The sequence below is a fragment of the Diaphorina citri genome, unplaced genomic scaffold (genome assembly GCF_000475195.1).
Source record: "Diaphorina citri unplaced genomic scaffold, Diaci psyllid genome assembly version 1.1 scaffold51, whole genome shotgun sequence".
Classification (NCBI taxonomy): domain Eukaryota; kingdom Metazoa; phylum Arthropoda; class Insecta; order Hemiptera; family Psyllidae; genus Diaphorina; species Diaphorina citri.
This window is the reverse complement of record NW_007377488.1, coordinates 434,216-453,232: the sequence shown is the minus strand read 5'-3', so window position 1 is coordinate 453,232 and position 19,017 is coordinate 434,216. Positions and strand designations below refer to the sequence as shown.

At 41.1% G+C, this 19,017-nt stretch overlaps 2 protein-coding genes and 1 long non-coding RNA gene across 4 annotated transcripts; all 3 read left to right on the top strand.

Moving 5' to 3' along the window:
* The first annotated feature begins 756 nt into the window (after positions 1 to 756).
* LOC113470229 (laccase-3-like) lies at positions 757 to 5,087 on the top strand. Of its 2 annotated transcripts, none has more exons than XM_026828503.1 (3): positions 757 to 870; positions 4,390 to 4,490; positions 4,730 to 5,087. In XM_026828503.1, the coding sequence occupies exons 1-3, from the start codon at positions 801 to 803 to the stop codon at positions 4,862 to 4,864; spliced, it is 306 nt and encodes a 101-aa protein (XP_026684304.1). In that variant the 5' UTR covers positions 757 to 800; the 3' UTR covers positions 4,865 to 5,087. The 2 variants fall into 2 exon arrangements, with proteins under 2 accessions (XP_026684304.1, XP_026684301.1); XM_026828500.1 differs by having other exon boundaries at positions 4,390 to 4,502; positions 4,742 to 5,085.
* A 1,956-nt stretch (positions 5,088 to 7,043) lies between these two features.
* On the top strand, positions 7,044 to 8,097 carry LOC108253298. Its single transcript, XR_001809713.2, has 3 exons — positions 7,044 to 7,114; positions 7,654 to 7,745; positions 8,078 to 8,097. It is a non-coding gene; the product is annotated as an uncharacterized LOC108253298 (long non-coding RNA).
* Positions 8,098 to 13,089: 4,992 nt separating this feature from the next.
* LOC103516210 (iron transport multicopper oxidase FET5-like) lies at positions 13,090 to 14,336 on the top strand. The gene is made up of 3 exons (XM_008481174.2): positions 13,090 to 13,295; positions 13,823 to 13,914; positions 14,274 to 14,336. The coding sequence occupies exons 1-3, from the start codon at positions 13,100 to 13,102 to the stop codon at positions 14,334 to 14,336; spliced, it is 351 nt and encodes a 116-aa protein (XP_008479396.1). The 5' UTR covers positions 13,090 to 13,099.
* Positions 14,337 to 19,017: the final 4,681 nt, after the last annotated feature.

Here is a 19,017-nt window from a genome sequence, read left to right as displayed (position 1 = left end):
GAGAGAGAGAGAGAGAGAGAGAGAGAGAGAGAGAGAGAAACCGTTGATTTGCAACCAACCAAGGAAACCAAATATGTAATACGTATCATACTGGATTCTGGATGAACCAAAATACACACCATATTCTTTGGGGGGATTCAGTAGCCAGAAAAACGAGTCTCTAACTCTTACAGTTCTCGAGAGATTATGTTTACAGACGGACAGACAGACAGACAGACAGACACACACACACGGACCAATGACTGACTGAACTTGAGATTTAGGCTCCAGGGACCTCAAAACGTGTTTTGGGACTAAAAACTGACCATCGAAAAATTCGATCGAATACATTACTGCCCTTCCTACAAGATAAGGAAAGTAAAAACACCATAAGGTATTCTAATCCTGATAATTATAAATCAATCAAAATCAAATCATAAATCAATCAAAATTCTATGATGTAAATCAGAGGGCTTTTTCACAATTGGATATCACAGCATTACTAAGTGCCTCTTTTGCAATCATTTTCAGCCGAACGGAACCTCACTCAACGCGCCCTACACTCAGTTCAACTACGCCCTAGAACCACCCGTCAACCCGATCGTTCTAAAACCCGTGCCCGACTTCCGACTCCCGATTGGGATAGATTTCCACGCCTACAATGAGGACAGTCTCTTCTGGAACGACCAGGACAAGTATCACAAGTGGGAACGTAAGTTAGACCGATTACAAATCTCGTTGGAGGAATTTGAGATTGGATGGAGGAAACTCGCGGCTCATGTTTGGCGTGTCCGTATTTGGTGACGTTTGACCGACACAAGATGTTGCTGATTGCTACTGATGGAACTTATGCGGAGCCAGAGGAGTATGATACTATTACCATGGTGGCAGGTAAGTCTTTAGCCTTGACAAACGGAGTGTGTCTGAAAGCGTCAGAACATTTCTTAGGCCAGCCACTCACTAACAGGTTCGCCTGTCAGGTGTACCTGATAGTGAGCGGCTGGCTTTATCCACTCGACCGACCGACCTTAAAGGTCTTAAGGTCGGACACACTATGTGAACGCCCTAGAACCACCCGTCAACCCGATCGTTCTAAAACCCGTGCCCGACTTCCGACTCCCGATTGGGATAGATTTCCACGCGTACAACGAGGACAGTCTGTTCTGGAACGACCAGGACAAGTATCACAAGTGGGAACGTAAGTTAGACCGATTACACGCCCTAGAACCACCCGTCAACCCGATCGTTCTAAAACCCGTGCCCGACTTCCGACTCCCGATTGGGATAGATTTCCACGCCTACAACGAGGACAGTCTCTTCTGGAACGACCAGGACAAGTATCACAAGTGGGAACGTAAGTTAGACCGATTACAAGTCTCGTTGGAGGACTTTGAGATTGGATGGAGGAAACGCCAAAGGTGTGTCCAAACAAACCAATAGAGGATATCAAGGCATTTGCAGCAATGCCAGCTTAAGTAGTCTTCTGCAGATTATGACGATGGGTCAGCTCCCTGGTTAGGGGTCACCTGTGCTCGCGTTGCACGGACCCGGGTTCGATTCCCTGCCTCGTTTCAGTCAGCTCCCATGGCGTAGTGGTCACTGCGCTCGCCTTGCACGCGGGAGACCCGGGTTCGAATCCCGGCAGGGTCAAGAAATTTGTATCATGCAAATGATTGATCCCGTGACTGGCTGTTGCGGGGCCCACTCAGCCTCGTGAGGAAATCCAATCTTCAGCTCCCATGGCGTAGTGGTCACTGCGCTCGCCTTGCACGCGGGAGACCCGGGTTCGATTCCCGGGGGAATGGCGTCAGCTCCCATGGCGTAGTGGTCACTGCACTCGCCTTGCACGCGGGAGACCCGGGTTCGATTCCCGGCGGGGCCAAGAAATTGTATCATGCAAATGATTGATACCGTGACTGGCTGTTGCGGGGCCCACTCAGCCTCGTGAGGAAAATGAGTAGCTATGACGTATAAATGCGCATAGCACCCGGTGGCCAGAATGGTAGGTACTCAGCCTCGTGAGGAAAATGAGTAGCTATGACATAGAAATAAATGCGCATAGCGACCGGTGCCAGCATGGTAGGTAAACATGGATTTTAGGATTATTGAGATATTGGAAAAATCCTACAATGCTGCAGTGAGCACCAAAGTTGTGACATAATAACACAGAGAAACTGCATTTACATTACATTTTTACATTTTACATAGTCGACACCGTTGATCGATGAGGTGAAGGGGAGAATATATGTTGTCGAGGCAGTGTACGGTTTCAGTCGTAAGCAGGGAGAGGATTTAATGGCCATTTTCTTTTCTGGAATGGCAGTCGTGCGGGAACGCCAAGGGAGAAATTATTCTGTAGTAGAAGTGGTAGAGATCAATAGTAAGTTGTTATAAAGTCTTGTGCCGTTTCGTCCACTCACGCTCAATCTGCAGACAGTTGGAACGTGTGTGGTGTGTCACTCCATAAAATTATATTTTCATTCATGTAATTGTATTAGGTATATTCTATGTAATTGTATTGTAAACTATCCCGTCTGGGATTTTGGACAAATGAATCTAAATCTCCGGCTTAAAAAAGCTTCCAATTTGATTGCACTCTTCATGCCTCCAGGCACAGCCTTGCCCTTGAGATCAATTTGGAAGAAGCCAATAAATAAACCATTGATGAAAATTCCTGACCTTGGGATCTTCGAGAACAATTTTCTGATTGAAGATTTTCGACTTGCCATTTCAAATACCACACACATCCAATGTTTTCGCCTGCGCTTCACTTATACTCCCAGAGTGTGTTTTTCTTCTCCACTTCTCCCTTTTTAATGGCAAGATTTTTAAACCCCCATTAAAAATATTACGGGAATAATAAAACCAAACAAACAGAGAGAGAGAGAGAGAGAGAGAGAGAGAGAGAGAGATATAAGAAGAATAAAAAAAAAAAAAAAAAAGAGAGAGAGAGAGAGAGAGAGAGAGAGAGAGAGAGAGAGAGAGAGAGAGAGAAAGAAACAGTTAGAGATGACTGGGATAATCCTTGAGAGACCACCAAATCGTTCTCTCTCTCTCTCCCATAATAAAACAGAAACCCTTCCAATGGCTATAATTGCAAATGAATGAGCCCCGGCATGAAATAATATTAGCTTGGAGGGTGGCGCATCTGCCTTGTGAGCGCTAGGTCGCGGGTTCCCGCCCGGGGCAGCTGAATCCTGAACCGATAAAGTTCACTCTCGGAAAGGCTGGCTTTCTCCTATCCTGTCTTCCTTCTCTCTTCCATTTCGGGAGGACAAGACCCTAGCATGAATGATTTGACGAACTAGCTTATGGGAATAGCTTCTGGATGCAGATATTTTTTGGAGTAAAATAGTGAAATTTTCGGTCTATTCTACCAATCTACCATCAGGATAAGTAGTATGCTGTGTCGTTTTGGCAACCCAAACTTTGAGCAGTCCGTCAATAATTTTTATTAACTGTTTCTTAAAAAAAAGAGGTTTGACAGAGGGAACTTTAACTGCTATGGTCTTATCGCCCGAAATCGGAGAGAGAGAGTGAGAGAGAGAGAGAGAGAGAGAGAGAGAGAAACAGTTAGAGATGACTGGGATAATCCTTGAGAGACCACCAAATCGTTCTCTCTCTCTCTCTCTCTCTCTCTCTCCCATAATAAAACAGAAACCCTTCCAATAGCTATAATTGCAAATGAATGAGCCCCGGCATGAAATAATATTAGCCTGGAGGGTAGCGCATCTGCCTTGTAAGCGCTAGGTCGCGGGTTCGATTCCCGCCCGGGGCAGCTTTTATCCTGAACCGATAAAGTTCACTCTCGGAAAGGCTGGCTTTCTCCTATCCTGTTTTCCTTCTCTCTTCCATTTCGGGAGGACAAGACCCTAGCAGTTACAGTTCCCTCTGTCAAACCTCTTCGAAAAAAATTTCTTGGGGAGAAGAAAAGAACCTTTAAACCATTTCATTTCCTCCCAATCCCGGGGATGTGTTCATCAATGATTTGACGGACAATTATGGGAATAGCTTCTGGATGCAGACATTTTTTGGAGTAAAATAGTGAAATTTTCGGTCTATTCTACCAATTTACCATCAGGATAAGTAGTATGCTGTGTCGTTTTGGCAAACCCAAACTTTGAGCAGTCCGTCAATAATTTTTATTAACTGTTTTTCTCTATCCTGATGAAAAACAGGATAGAGACTATTCTAATAAAATCCGCCCCGGCCGGGAATCGAACCCGCGGCCTAGCGCTTACAAGGCAGACGCACTACCAACTAAGCTAACTAGGCTGGCATTAACTGTTTCTCTCTATCATGTTTTTCATAAACTATTCTAATGTGTTTCATAAATTTTATTAGTCTAATTTTCTTCAAAAATTTCACAAATTCTGATTTCTGCTGAATTCATCGCACCATTTTCCACAGGTGATCGCATGGATGTGGTCATCAACGCGTCAGTGGGTAACCCCGGGGACAGCTTCTGGGTGCAGGTCAAGTCCGTATGTCCTCTCATCAACAACACCAACATCCATGCTGAGGCCATCCTCCACTATGTAGCAGATGGTAAACCAAGATACCAGGCCACACCGGGAGGGCAACGGCCAGACGGTAATACCTACCAACGAGGCAAGGTGAGAGTCGATTTTCCTTTCGGAATCTGACACGATTTCAACTCTTCTGAAGCTCATTTCCCCTCTTTAGGAAAATACAAAATTTAGATGGCAGTTCTTGTACTAAACCATTGGAAGTCCAAAACAACACCAACATCCATGCTGAGGCCATCCTCCACTATGTAGCAGATGGTAAACCAAGATACCAGGCCACACCGGGAGGGCAACGGCCGGACGGTAATACCTACCAACGAGGCAAGGTGAGAGTCGATTTTCCTTTCGGAATCTGAGACGATTTCAACTCTTCTGAAGCTCATTTCCCCTCTTTAGGAAAATACAAAATTTAGATGGCAGTTCTTGTACTAAACCATTGGAATTCCAAAGAATGTAGCTCTGAATTTCCAATGGTTTAAGAAATCCAAGATGACGTATCCCCAAACCTGACAAAGCAAGAGTTAAGAGTTGGAAGCTCTTTGGACTCCCCACTTGCTTTTTACTAAGCAGGAGGAGGGTTATGGAATTTTATCCTAGTAGACAGAGTTTGAGAATTTGACTCAATTAAGTGCAAACTTACGGTTTGGTAGTTGATCTTGGTCTTACGCAGGTGCGAAACCCAAGGTTTAGTTGTACGCAAACTCTTGTATACTCTCATTCTTACCTGTGAACAAACAAAGGTATAATTTAAGTTAATCATCATATGTTTTCTATGTAAGATTATATTTTAGTGTTGAGTGTTGTTGTGAGCGCCACAGTTCGCCCACCTTTGTGGCTGAGTGACCAAAAGCACTGACTCTCTCTCCGGGTTCGAATCGCGGCTGGGACAACATTTCCTAACCAAACTACCCTAACAACATCGATGGTTGGTTCATATTTTCCTTTTCCGGATAGTCATGGATGTAACAGAATGTACGGCCGAGGCCAGATTTCTGGGCCTCACTTTGGACTATAAGTTAAAGTGGTGCTCTCACATTACAGACCTGAAACCCAAGTTATCTTCTGCCATTTATGCTATCAGGTCTGTTCGCAATAATGTTGACTCCGCTGCAGCGAAGCTTTCCTATCACTCCTACTTCCACAGTATAATGGGGTATGCCCTAATATACTGGGGATTCTCATCCAATGTCGATGAGGTCTTCCTCTTGCAAAAGAGGGCAGTGAGGGCCATCTTTGGAGTGGGTAACAGAACATCATGTAAACCTTACTTTATAAATCATAGTATTCTTACAATCTATGCTCAGCTAATTCTAGATGCCTGTACCCTCATCCACAAGATGTACCCTACTCTTACAAAACACAGTGACGTGCATCTACACAACACTCGCCACAAAGATAATCTTGTAACAACAAAGAATAAACTTATGGACAAATCTTACCTCAAACTTGGTATAGAAATATACAACAAGCTTCCTTTAGAACTGAGACAAACTCGAGATGTCCATAGGTTTAAACTTTTGTTGAAAGAAAAGCTCGTCACTGTGGCCCCCTATTGCTTGAGCGACTTTTGTTGACATTGGACCTCTCTCTCTCTCTCTCTCTCTCTCTCTTCCTCCTCCTTCTTCTTCTTCTTCTTCTCTCTCTCTCTCTCTCTCTTCCCTCCTTCTCTAGTCTCTCTCTTCTCTCTCTCTGTCTCACTCTGCCCTCTCTCTCTCTCCTATCTATCTCTATCTCACTCTGCCCTTCTCTCTCTCTTTTCTTCCTCCCTTTGCTCTGCCTGCTCTTCTTTTTCTCTCTTTCCTACCTCTCCGCCTCTCTTTCTTTCTCTTATGCTCTCTCTCTCTCTATATAGATATATATAAATATATGCTCTCTTCATTCTCTCTTTCTTTTTCTCTTGCTCTACCCGCTCTCTCTATATATGTTCTTCTTCCTCAGTCTCTTAACACCAGCAGGGGTGGAGATTAGATAGATACCTACTATGGTTGATTTTTTTTTTTTTTTTTTTTTTTTTTTTTTTAATGCTGTTTTGAGTTAAGCTATCTAGGGCCTAGGTTAAGCAATCATGACGTTGTACTCTCATACTATTTTGGTATATCATGTACAATAAAAATTATAATAAATAATAAATAAATACCTATGAAGTAATGTGAAATGTCACTTTGATTATATTATAATGGGGTTTACCATCGGGTGAAATGGACTCGGATTGAACTCATTCTCAAGCGTAATGGTGGTAAAACTTGACCTTACTCAAATTTGATTTACATTCAATAATAACAATTTCGTCTTTCCAAATGATCTGCTTTCTATCTTACTCAGAGTCCCTGACACACCAAATTCTTCTCTCCTTTTCCGCGCAGGAAACCAAAGTATATTCTATCATTCCACTGCACCTACATGGCAACGAGATGTACATCATAGAGCAGGGCAAAATCCCGGCTACTATTCCGGCGACATTCCGAGTTTCTCGAAGACCTGACCGCTCGCATGCGGCAGCTTGGGCCGCAACTGATGAAGGTCAGAGAGCGGCCGGTGGTGAAGGACACAATAGGGAACATTCCCGGCGGATACACAGTGGTGCGCGTCCACTTCCAACAATCCTGGTACGTTTGGTGAAGGTCTTCACTTACTTGTCCGTAGCCTATTCCATGAAAGTTAGGAATAGTAAAAGTTACCAAGTGTAGGAGCGCCATCGATGTAAACAAACAGATGAACTTTGAACTATGTAGTTCGCCTGCCTAGTTAGCTTGATTGGTAGCGCGTTTGCCTCGTAAGCGCTAGGCCGCGGGTTCGATTCCCCGCCCGGGGTGGATTTTGTCCTGATGGGATAATGTTTGTTCTCGGAACGGCAGGCTTTCTCCTATCCTGTCTTCATTCTCTCTTCGATTTCGGGGCTATAAAACCTTAGCAGTTATAGTTCCCTTTTTTTTAAATTTTAAAGTGTAGCGCGCAATCTACATATGTAAACAAACATGAACTGGTCCATATTCTCGAGTTTTCCCCTCTTCTGAACGTTTTTCCTATGGTATAGTCCAAGCACTGTCACGAGTGTCACTCCAAAAGAGGGGAAAGGGAAACGATATTCGGAAAAGGGGAAATTGCTAGAGGAAATTACGGCTAATGGTTTCCTTTCTGGTTTCAGGGTTCTGGCTCCTTCATTGCCACTTCATCTTCCACACAGACGTCGGTATGGTCTTGGTTCTGAAGATTGGCGAACGATATCAAATGCGTGAGGTACGTGGAAACACCATCCTTGTGTGTTGACCATAGACCATCCTTTGGGTCGAGTGGTTAATGTAGGGAGACTTCGCCTAAAAACAGAGTGGAGAGATTAGTGGCCTTAGCGTTAGAGCATAGAGCTTTATGCTCTCAGTTCTATGCGATTTGAATTCGTCGATTTCTCTATCTCAGCTCCCCTCTACCCGGTTGATGCTCTATCTATGCGCTTTGGTCTCCGCTCCACTCTGTTTTATGCTCAGCAGTTATCCAGGGTCGTTATACGTCTATCGAACAAAGTCTGGTCTGTTTTTTCAGTCATTTATACAATCTGGGATGTTCGTTCACAGGTTCCGTCCTTCTTCCCCCGTTGCAACAACTTCCTGCCACCTGTATATCCTGGAGAGTTTGATTCCTTCCTCCAAAACGAATCCATCAAACGAAACTTCGGCCTGGACAATCAGTGAAACTGAAGACATTATGAAAACCAATGAAACAGATGACATTTTAACAACCCAAGGTCGACACTTCCACGAGTTCTACGGTCGTCAGTGAAACTGAAGACATTATGAAAACCAATGAAACAGATGACATTTTAACAACCCAAGGTCGACACTTCCACGAGTTCTACGGTCGACTGATCAAGAAACACAACGGCTGTTGATTCATCAATGGAATTACTAGAAAATACCCAGGTAGAATAGCCATTTTTGTTTCATAATAGTTTAACTGCTTTATTTTTTTTCTAGTATTTTTTTTAGTATTTTTTGTCGCTTTTCTCGTTTTTAGTTTTTTTTTAGAATTTAGTATTTTTAGTAACCCTCCATTCGGCGCGGCGACAGACCTCAGGCAAAGTCGGCAGCTCGGGAGCTTTGTCTAACCATAACCACTAAAAGTACAATAAAATTCGTAGATCTAGGAGCCTAATAATTAAGTTTTGTTCAAACGTTACCTTAAAAATAAATGTAATAAAAATATTGCAATAAATATAATGAAAATATTATCTATTTTTTTTATCACAATATACTCACTCGTATTTATTTCAAGACTTGCAGACTCTGAGGTTCACAGTGAGCTTTTTTGTTACCTGCCTCCCTAATAATTAAGTTTTGTTCAAACGTTACCTTAAAAATAAATGTAATAAAAATATTGCAATAAATATAATGAAAATACTACCTTTTTTTTATCACAATATACCTACATATACACTCACTCGTATTTATTTCAAGACTTGCAGACTCTGAGGTTCACAGTGAGCTTTTTTGTGTATGGAGTTAAAACTAGGTACTTAGGTACGCATTGTATGTAAGTATAGATAACACAAAAAAATACATATCTACCTACCTACAGCTAAAGCTAACCATTGTGAATAAAAGTGGCGTCCATTATGCATGAAAAGTGGCAACTCTAATTAGCAATAATACGAACAATTTACACGGTTGCCAAACGTTAACAACAGGGCCCCATGGTAATAACGGTCATGTAACCTCCTCCTCCTCCTATCTTTTTCATTCTCTTTATCATTATTTCTTCCCTTCTCTTCTTTTATCTCTTATTCCTCTTTCTTTCCCGTTTCAGCTTTTCCTATTCTTCCTCCCCTTCTTTTCAATTTTCTCCTTCTCTTCTCTTCCTCTTTTTTGTACTGATGTTTCATATTGCCAGAGAACAAGAAAACGGACCATAATCACTAAAGGTAAGGTATTAGCCCTATTGTGGTAAGGATAGCCCTATTCCAGGCCACCCTATTACCTGATGTATCTCATGTCCTGATAATTTTTTCTCACCCAGGTCCTGACTAACACATTCTTCCACCTTTTCTTCGGCCTCCCTCGCCCTTTTCTCCCCCTCACTTCCTTCAACTCTTTCCCCAACTCTCATCTCTTCTTTCAACATGGCCATACCATAAGGCAGGAGTTCCCAAACACCTGACACTTGAAGGTTCTTTGGGCGTACCACCAAACATCAATTTTGTGTGGTACCACTATCACACAGATTGGGAACTTCTGCCATAAGGGAAGGTAAATAAATGGATGAAATATGTATTTCACTCCATCTTACTATTCTTACTAGCACTGTGTAGAGTCGCTGTTAAATTGTTTAACAGGTAAGTTACAGCGTTACAACTGAAGTTACAGCGTTACATCTGACCAGTCTGACCACTGCAGGAATCCTGTAAATAATTCATATGGTTTTGTTTATATTGCTCATAACCTGGCTGGGTTTTATCTTTCGTTGCTATAGTGTGGTTTAGGGATGGTATACAGGGTGTCCCGTGAACGACTGTACATCGCTTGGTGGTTGATGCAGGGCCTAAAGGGCTACCAGAAAAACCTATTTGGTAGAATCCGATTTTCAAAAGGGGCGGAGTTATTCAGGATTTTCTGGAACCCTAAAGCGTTGTACACTCGTTCTCGGGACACCCTGTATAGGTGTATAGCTGCTTGCTATATGTATTGTATACCTACTGTAGGTTGGGGATGCTATGTTTTATGTGTTCCACTTAAATTTATGTTCTCAAATATACCGGATGATTCACATGTGACGATAAGAGGAGAAAAAAATTTAGGGTGTCCGAGAAAAAATTTCAAATGTTTTTATTTTATTTTACATATTTAATTTATTTATTTTAGAACACTAATCAACTATGTTCATCATCCAGCCTAATTCGTTTGGAGGGTAGGCCATCAGATTCGTATGCGCTAGGTCGGGTCGCGGGTTCGATTCCCGCCTGGGGCGGATTTCATCATAACAGATAAGGGTTGTTCTCGGAACGGCTGGGTTTCTCCTACCCTTCCTTCTCCCTTCGCTTTCAGGACGATACAACCTTAGCAGTTACATTTTCCTCTATCAAACCTTGGGAAAAAAAAATCGAAACTTTTCTTTCATTTCCAAGGACCTTTCTCTCGTGTTCACCCTGTATATAAAGACTCATATTTCTCCTTCTACATGATGTTTTTGTGTGTTTTTTATGTTTTCCTAAAGGTACCCCTCTCTCTCTCTTTCTCTCTCCCTCTCTCTCTTTCTCTCTCTCTCTCTTTCTCTCTCTCCATTAGTCTTTCTACTTTCTCACATAATTTCGCTCAATTCCCCTCATAATTTCCCTGTGAAAGAGAGAGAGAGAGAGAGAGAGAGAGAGAGAGAGAGAGAGAGAGAGAGAGAGAGAGGAAATTAAGGAGGGTAAAAAAATGATTCTAAAGAGGTCGAAAATTGGATTTTCCAGACTGAGTTTCATTCGATCTAGCCGCGGCACCCTTTTACCTGAAATTTTATTCAGAGATCAAACACTAAATGGCATACTTTTAGCTTTCAAATAAAGAAAAAATCATGACCATACCTCAAATAGCATGTCTTTTATGGCATTTTGAAAAATATACCTATAAAAAAACACCCTATACAACTATCATTATAACTACAACTATCATTAGAATATGATTTTCCCCCTGAACAACAGAACAGAATTAATTAATTTGCATTTCAAACCCTCCTGGAATATTCACGCTAATACTAGAAAAAAATTGAGGAGATGAAGAAAAGGACGACGAGAAGGAGGAGGAGGAGAAGGAGAAGAAGAAGGAGGAGGAGGAGGAGAAGGAGAAGGAGGAGGAGAAGGAGAAGGAGGAGGAGGACGACAAGGAGGAGGAGGAGAAGGAGGAGGAATAATAACGAATGAAGGAGGAAGCGAAGAAGAGGAAAAAATCAGGAAAATTAGAAGAAGAAGAAGAATAGAAGAATAGAATTGTTTATTGTATATAATGCCCAAGGGCTTTAGTCCATAGATGTAGGCACAATCCTGTTCTCTCCTTTTTTTTACACTACTAAATATTGCCATGGATAATCTCCCACAAAAAGATATTTCCCCCACCCCAAATATGTATGTATATTGTTACTTCTCCACCCGATTGGGTAGTTATTGTGTACAGTGGGTAGGTATTATGTATAATGGGGAGGTATTGTGTACAATGGGTAGGTATTGTGTACAATGGGTAGTTATTGTGTACAATGGGTAGGTATTGTGTACAATGGGTAGGTATTATGTATAATGGGTAGGTATTGTGGGTGAGAGCGTATCATTTCTAGTGGTGTGGTGTGTGTACAGAGTTCCGTTATTGCCTCGTTATCTCTCTGAATGGGGGTGCAAAAGAGTGTTTAGGGGAAAGTAGTGGAGTGTGTAGGGGATGTAGAGGACTATTTAGGGGTAGAGGATGAACATTAAAGAATTTTAATTGTTAAAAACAAGGGAATGGAAATGGCGGAGAGGAGAGAAGGGAGAATGTAGGGTGAGTGAAAGGGTGAGAGAGAAGTGAGGGAAAAAGTTAAAAGAGAAAGAGAGAAGTGGAGAGAGAGGAGAGGAAAGAGAGAAAACGGTTTGAACAGTGGGGGAGGGTGACAAGAATGAAGAGAGAGGAAGAGAAGAAAGGGAGGGGAGAGAAAAAGGGTTAAAGGAGGGGATAAGGGGAGGGTTAGGAGGGAGTATACAGGGTGGTTGGAATTTTTTTAGAATATTCAAACCATAGATCCAGGAGGTCAATGCAAAACTTTTTTTAATCTATGAACATATGATGCCCTAAAATGCTTCCTAACCGAGATATCGAACAAAAAGGGCAAACGTTCTACTTTCTCCATTTTTCTTACTACTGATACCTACTCACCTTTCATTTAGGAGGTTAGGATGACAATAAAATAGTCGGAGGCCGTACATCTAATAATCTAATCATAAAACCGAGATATTGGAACAAGTTCTCTTGTAGGAAGACAGTTGAACTTGGAATCAAAGCCTGTGTGGCGGCCCTGCACATCTCTGGTGTGGTGAATTTCAAGCATTCTGGCTTGAATAAAATGAAATCAGCATACCCAAAGCTCCTCAGGCAAAAAATTCTTGTTTCGACCTCCTGGATCTATGGTTTCAATATTCTAAAAAAAAAAAAAAATCCGACCACCCTGTAAACTCTGTAGAGGGGGGGGAAGGGAGGGGAGGGGAAAGAGAGAGGAGGGGTAGTTATAAAGTGGCCCAATCTCCTGAGGCATGTTTGTGGGGGTTGTAGGTTCGAGCCCCCCTGAGACCCTAAAATGTTAGGCTGAAATGATGGCAGACAGAGGTATACCCAATTACCCACGTACCTAGGTAATGATAATATTAAATGTAAAATTTTATTATGTGAAATATAATATTACTTTTTATTACCTATATAGGTAGGTCTGTGATGTAGGTAATGAAATTTTACTTTCTGTTACCTATATGATGTAGGTAGGTAGGTATGGGATTATTTGAAAATCGGTCCAATTTTTTGACCGATCTATTGAGGATTCTTTGATAGCATTTCGATTACTTGATGGTAAAATTGCTTTTATAAACTTTCCTACACGGCAACGACATGTACATCATAGAGCAGGGCAAAATCCCGGCCAACTATTCCGGCGACATTCCGAGGTTTCTCGAAGACCTGACCGCTCGCATGCGGCAGCTTGGGCCGCAGCTGATGAAGGTCAGAGAGCGGCCGGTGGTGAAGGACACCATAGGGAACATTCCCGGCGGATACACAGTGGTGCGCGTCCACTTCAACAATCCTGGTACGTTTGGTGAAGGTTGCTCACTTACTTATCCGTGACCAGTAGCCCACTCCATGAAAGTTAGGAATAGTAAAAGTTACAAGTGTAGGGCGCCATCGATGTAAACAAACAGATGAACTATGTAGTTCGCCTGCCTAGTTAGCTTGGTTGGTAGCGCGTCTGCCTCGTAAGCGCTAGGCCACGGGTTCGATTCCCGCCCGGGGTGGATTTTATCCTGATGGGATAATGTTTGTTCTCGGAACGGCAGGCTTTCTCCTATCCTGTCTTCATTCTCTCTTCGATTTCGGGGCTATAAAACCTTAGCTGTTACAGTTCCCTTTTTTTAAATTTTAAAGCAATCTACATATGTAAACAAACATGAACTGGTCCATATTCTCGAGTTTTCCCCTTATCTGAACGTTTTTCCTATGGTATACTCCAAGCACTGTCACGAGTGTCACTCCAAAAGAGGGGAAAGGGAAACGATATTCGGAAAAGGGGAAATTGCTAGAGAAAATTACGGCTAATGGTTTCCTTTCTGGTTTCAGGGTTCTGGCTCCTTCATTGCCACTTCATCTTCCACACGGACGTCGGTATGGTCTTGGTTCTCAAGATTGGCGAACGATATCAAATGCGTGAGGTACGTGGAAACACCATCCTTGTGTGTGACCATAGACCATCCTTTGGGTCGAGTGGTTACGGAACGGCAGGCTTTCTCCTATCCTGTCTTCATTCTCTCTTCGATTTCGGGGCTATAAAACCTTAGCAGTTATAGTTCCCTTTTTTTAAATTTTAAAGTGTAGCGCGCAATCTACATAATGTAAACAAACATGAACTGGTCCATATTCTTGAGTTTTCCCCTCTTCTGAACGTTTTTCCTATGGTATAGTCCAAGCACTGTCACGAGTGTCACTCCAAAAGAGGGGAAAGGGAAACGATATTCGGAAAAGGGGAAATTGCTAGAGGAAATTACGGCTATGGTTTCCTTTCTGGTTTCAGGGTTCTGGCTCCTTCATTGCCACTTCATCTTCCACACGGACGTCGGGATGGTTTTGGTTCTGAAGATTGGCGAACGATATCAAATGCGTGAGGTACGTGGAAACACCATCCTTGTGTGTTGACCATAGACCATCCTTTGGGTCGAGTGGTTCATGTAGGGAGACTTCGCCTAAAAACAGAGTGGAGAGATTAGTGGTCTTAGCTTTAGAGCATAGAGCTTTTTGCTCTCAGTTCTATGCGATTTGAATTCGTCGCTTTTCTCTATCTTAGCTCCCCTCTACCTGGTCGATGCTCTATCTATGCGCTATGGTCTCCGCTCCACTCTGTTTTATGCTCAGCAGTTATCCAGGGTCGTTATACGTCCATCGAACAAAGTATGGTCTGTCAGGCAAAAAATTCTTTTTTTGACCTCCTAGATCTATGGTTTGAATATTCTAAAAAAAAAAAAAAAATCCGACCACCCTGTAGAGAGAGTATAAAGGGAGGGGAGGGGAAAGAGAGAGGAGGGGTAGTTATAAAGTGGCCCAATCCCCTGAGGCATGTTTGTGGGGGTTGTAGGTTCGAGCCCCCCTGAGACCCTAAAATGTTAGGCTGAAATGGCAGACAGAGGTACCTACCTATACCCAATTACCCACGTAGATAATGATAATATTAAATGTAAAATTTTATTATGTGAAATATTACTTTCTATTACCCATATAGGTAGGTCTGTGATGTAGGTAATGAAATTTTACTTTCTGTTACCTGTATGATGTAGGTAGGTATGGGATTATTTGAAAATCTGCCCATTTTTTTTAACGATCTATTGAGGATTCTTTGATAGCATTTCGATTACCTACATGGTAAAATTGCTTTTATAAACTTTTAAACTTGTAAATTTATCAGAGAAAGAAGAACGAGAAAGCGAGAATGAGAGAGGGAGAAAGAGAGAGAGAGAGAGAGAGAGAAAGAGTGAAGGAGAGAGAGAGAGAGAGAGCCATCTGCTCTCACTCCAGCTCATTTCCTCAACATAGTACCATTGCAACCTATTCCAGGTAAGGACGTCTCAGATATTAATGAGAATGGTCTTCAAAGGTTTGAACTTATGGATAAAATTGTTCAAGTATACTGGAAAAGGTGGAGTATGTCTTTGATGTTCTCTAGCTCAATACAAAGAACGTCTTCGTAAAGGGCTAAATAACAAAATCCTCAGCAAAAGAGAAATCGCTGAACGAACGGAAAACGGAGAAGCACAATAAGGAAAATGGACAGAAACCTCGGGGCTATTTGAAAATAATATGAAATTTTCGGAATTCGGGAAAGAGACAAAAAACGGAAGTGCGTCTTTTCCGTAGATATGTTGAGAATTAATAAGGAAAAAGTATATCTTCAGCTCGAAAAACAAGAACCTTTCAGATACGATGAATACATATTTGCTATTTGGAGATATTGCGTCGAAATCGAAACTCCAATATGAAAAGACGTGGGCACTAATGTACATATTCAAAAAGGCAAGGAAAATAAAAGAATAATGGCAATTGATGCACAAGATACAGATCCATGTTTTGTAGAAGATTCTCAGAAGAAAATAATAATAGAAGACGAGGATTTCAATATTTAAGAACAGAGCAGGACCTCGTTCCACGAAAGACTCCCCACTCCAAGTGTTAAAAAAAATGTCGTAACTTTGTCCTAAATTTTCTGCGCTAAAAATGCAATATGTGGGTGCGGAGTTTTTCATGGAATGAATCCACTCAATCATATTATGGGTCAAAGTTATGCGCATTGCATAACCACTGTAATTTCAGGCGTTCATATTTTTTCTGACGGTTATTTTGCTAGTTTCTGTCCGGCCCTGAATGTGAAGCAACTTTTGTTAAACGTGTAGGTAATGGAAAATTGATTGTACGAGTATTTATGTAGGTACTTACTTACTTTCTCTCAAGAGTCTCAAGGCACAGTTAACTTACGTCAGGTCTTCAGCTTTCACACTTACCTGAAATCAAATAAATAAATTAAAGATTAGTAAAGGTCAAACATAAAATAATGTTCAGAACGGAACAGACAAAGTCAATATTAGTTAATGTTTAGTACTCTTTAATATTTCAGCATAACTTGATGAGTGAGAATTGTGCTATTCCGTTATCTAGAATTTGAACATAGTTTTCTTGTTGTAAACTGAAAGCACAAGCTCTCCTATCTATCATATGTAAACCAATTTAGTTCGATTTTGACAATCATAGCATCAACAACCCATACATATTTTTCATTTGAGGTGAATCAAAGTGAAAGTGAAAATTTGATTATAAGAATTCAACCTTTTCAAGTCATCTAAATTTAACACCACTGTTTCAAGGCAAAGGCCTCCTTTTCCCCTCCAGTTTCCTTTTCTTCTAAAATTGATAGGGTGTTAGGGTGTGGTGAGTTATTTTTTGTAATATTGGCGGATTCACGTAAGTAGCTTGACCAGCGTTTTATTTCTCTTATTTTTCATAATTTTGCATTTTCAAACATTTACATTCAAACCCAACCTTTAAGGTTTTTTTTTCTTTTATTTAGAATCTACAGTCCTCTGCTCCATTACACATTGAAATCACCACAATACATATTATAACATTTTTCTTAGTGTAAAGCTTGGACAGAACTTTTTCTATTACATCTAAAAAATCTTCAAAAGATGCTGTGGGGGATCTGTACATACAAATTACATAAAAGTCTATTGTATCTGTAATGTGAACTGAAGATATTTCACACACTAGCTCAATCGATAAATTATTCATGTCAGGCAACGGGTTCGAACTAAATTTTTTACTTACAAGTATCATAGAGCCACCATGCAAGAATTTGCTACGAGAGTAGAAAGATCCTACCTGATAGGCATCGGACTTAAGAGATTCGAACTCTGGTTGCTTTAACCAATGTTCAGTTAAACATATTATATCTAACTTATACATGGGCCTATTGGTCAAACACTCTAATTCGATTTTTTTTTATTTCTTAAGGTGGCGTTCCGATCCTAGCTGCCGGGTCGCGCGACTTCCATTACAAACTTCTAGTCGAACAAATTATTACAAGAATGGTATTTTAAATCACATGAAAACCTCACGGGCAGCGCGACCACACTGCTCTCAGAGCAACTGGCAACTGGGCAGCGCGACCCGGCAGCTTGGTTCGGAAAGTACTTCATAAGAATACATAGGAAGCAGTAGGCAGCGGTCGCACAGCTCGGCAGCGCGACCCGGCAGCTAGGATCGGAACGCCACCTTTAATGACATAATATTTTGATTCATAATGTTCAAGAGTAATTCGCTATCATTATTAGTAGTAGGTAAATTTAGATCAGTATCGGAAGCAAAATTCAATGAGATATTTTCTTTAGAAATATTATTGTCAACATAAGAGAAACTTAAATCATTATTGAAAGAGATATTTTCAGAAGAAATATTATTGTCATCATCAGATATTCTGCGAGTTGCATTCGTCAGATGATCAGAAAAAACTATTTACATTAGTTCCGTCAGTTGGATAGAATACGTGATTTTTGAAACCTCGGGTATTATAGGGCTGGAAATTCCTACGTTGATAATAATAAGAATCGTAAATATCACCCTGGTTTTCATAAGAATACCTGCGTCTGAAATGATAATAACGTCCTGATTCTCTGCCATAATGACTCCTGTGAGAAAACGTGACATGGGGGCGTGGAGGTTTGAAGTGTCTGAAATTTCGTGTGTACCCTGTAGAATTATGCCTATGATAAGAGTGTTGATTATGATAGTGTTTGTTGTAATGGTAACTGTTCTGCTTCTGATTGACATGGTGCTGAGCTGTGTTATTTCTAATGCTATTAGAATTATTTCTATTGGTATTAGAATGCAAGTTACTTTTTCTACCTGTTTCATGTGTTTCTCTATTATTAGCATTAGAAACTTGTCGCTTTGTATTCGTTACAAAACAAACTTTGTCACCATTCCTACTCATCTGAAACCTTTCACTCTTACCAAGTTCATTTGAAGTGACCATTGTATCCAATTTTTGATTGAGTAACACACTAGATTTAATCATAGAACAAATTTCGTTCCTACCTATTTTATTTAAGTGTAGCCCGTCCTTATTGAAATGATTATTTTTGAGAACCAACTGAGGATTCAGAAGAAATACATTTTTATTCTTAAAATGGTTAATAATTCGCTCATTCAAGGACGTGATATGCTTGTTTGTCTCACAAATACCTCTCCTAGGTGGAACCAGAATAAAACCTAATTTACAAGTTTGGTACTTGGAAAATATTTTATCAAGAGATTGTACAAAGGATTTCCATGATGTTTTACAAACATCGTTTGTTCCGGCAAATATAATGACCGTATCATGCGTGGTGTGACTTCTGGAATCTCTTGAGGAAACATCCTCCATGGTGGCACCGGATTTGGCGAGGCATTTGATGTCGAAATAAGCCGGAAAGAGTTTTGAAAGACCATCCTCTAGAAACTTGACATGGCTATCTCCTATTACTGTGAGCTTGATTTTACTTTCGGATCGGAATTTGGATAGTTCACTGCGGAGTTCTTTCAGTTCAGCTCGATCTACTTCCCATCCGGCTTCGATGGCACTAATACTAGCTTTGAGGCTTTCTATCAGATCTTTGCTTTCGGATAGCTCCTTCTTGAATGTTTCCAACTCATTTTCCTTGGTCATAATCGTGTCAATTGCAGCATCGCGTTGTTCCTTGTAGCTGATATTCAAGATATCATTTGAATCAACTGCA

Bases quoted from the DNA above. Each gene is read 5' to 3' on its own strand.
- LOC103516210 (XM_008481174.2), top strand. From the start codon at position 13,100: ATGTACATCATAGAGCAGGGCAAAATCCCGGCCAACTATTCCGGCGAC. The intron at 13,296-13,822 runs GTACGTTTGGTG...TTCTGGTTTCAG, and splicing joins CGTCCACTTCAACAATCCTG to GGTTCTGGCTCCTTCATTGC. The intron at 13,915-14,273 runs GTACGTGGAAAC...TTCTGGTTTCAG, and splicing joins AACGATATCAAATGCGTGAG to GGTTCTGGCTCCTTCATTGC.
- LOC113470229 (XM_026828503.1), top strand. From the start codon at position 801: ATGTTGCTGATTGCTACTGATGGAACTTATGCGGAGCCAGAGGAGTAT. The intron at 871-4,389 runs GTAAGTCTTTAG...CATTTTCCACAG, and splicing joins TACTATTACCATGGTGGCAG to GTGATCGCATGGATGTGGTC. The intron at 4,491-4,729 runs ATCCATGCTGAG...AACAACACCAAC, and splicing joins CTCTCATCAACAACACCAAC to ATCCATGCTGAGGCCATCCT.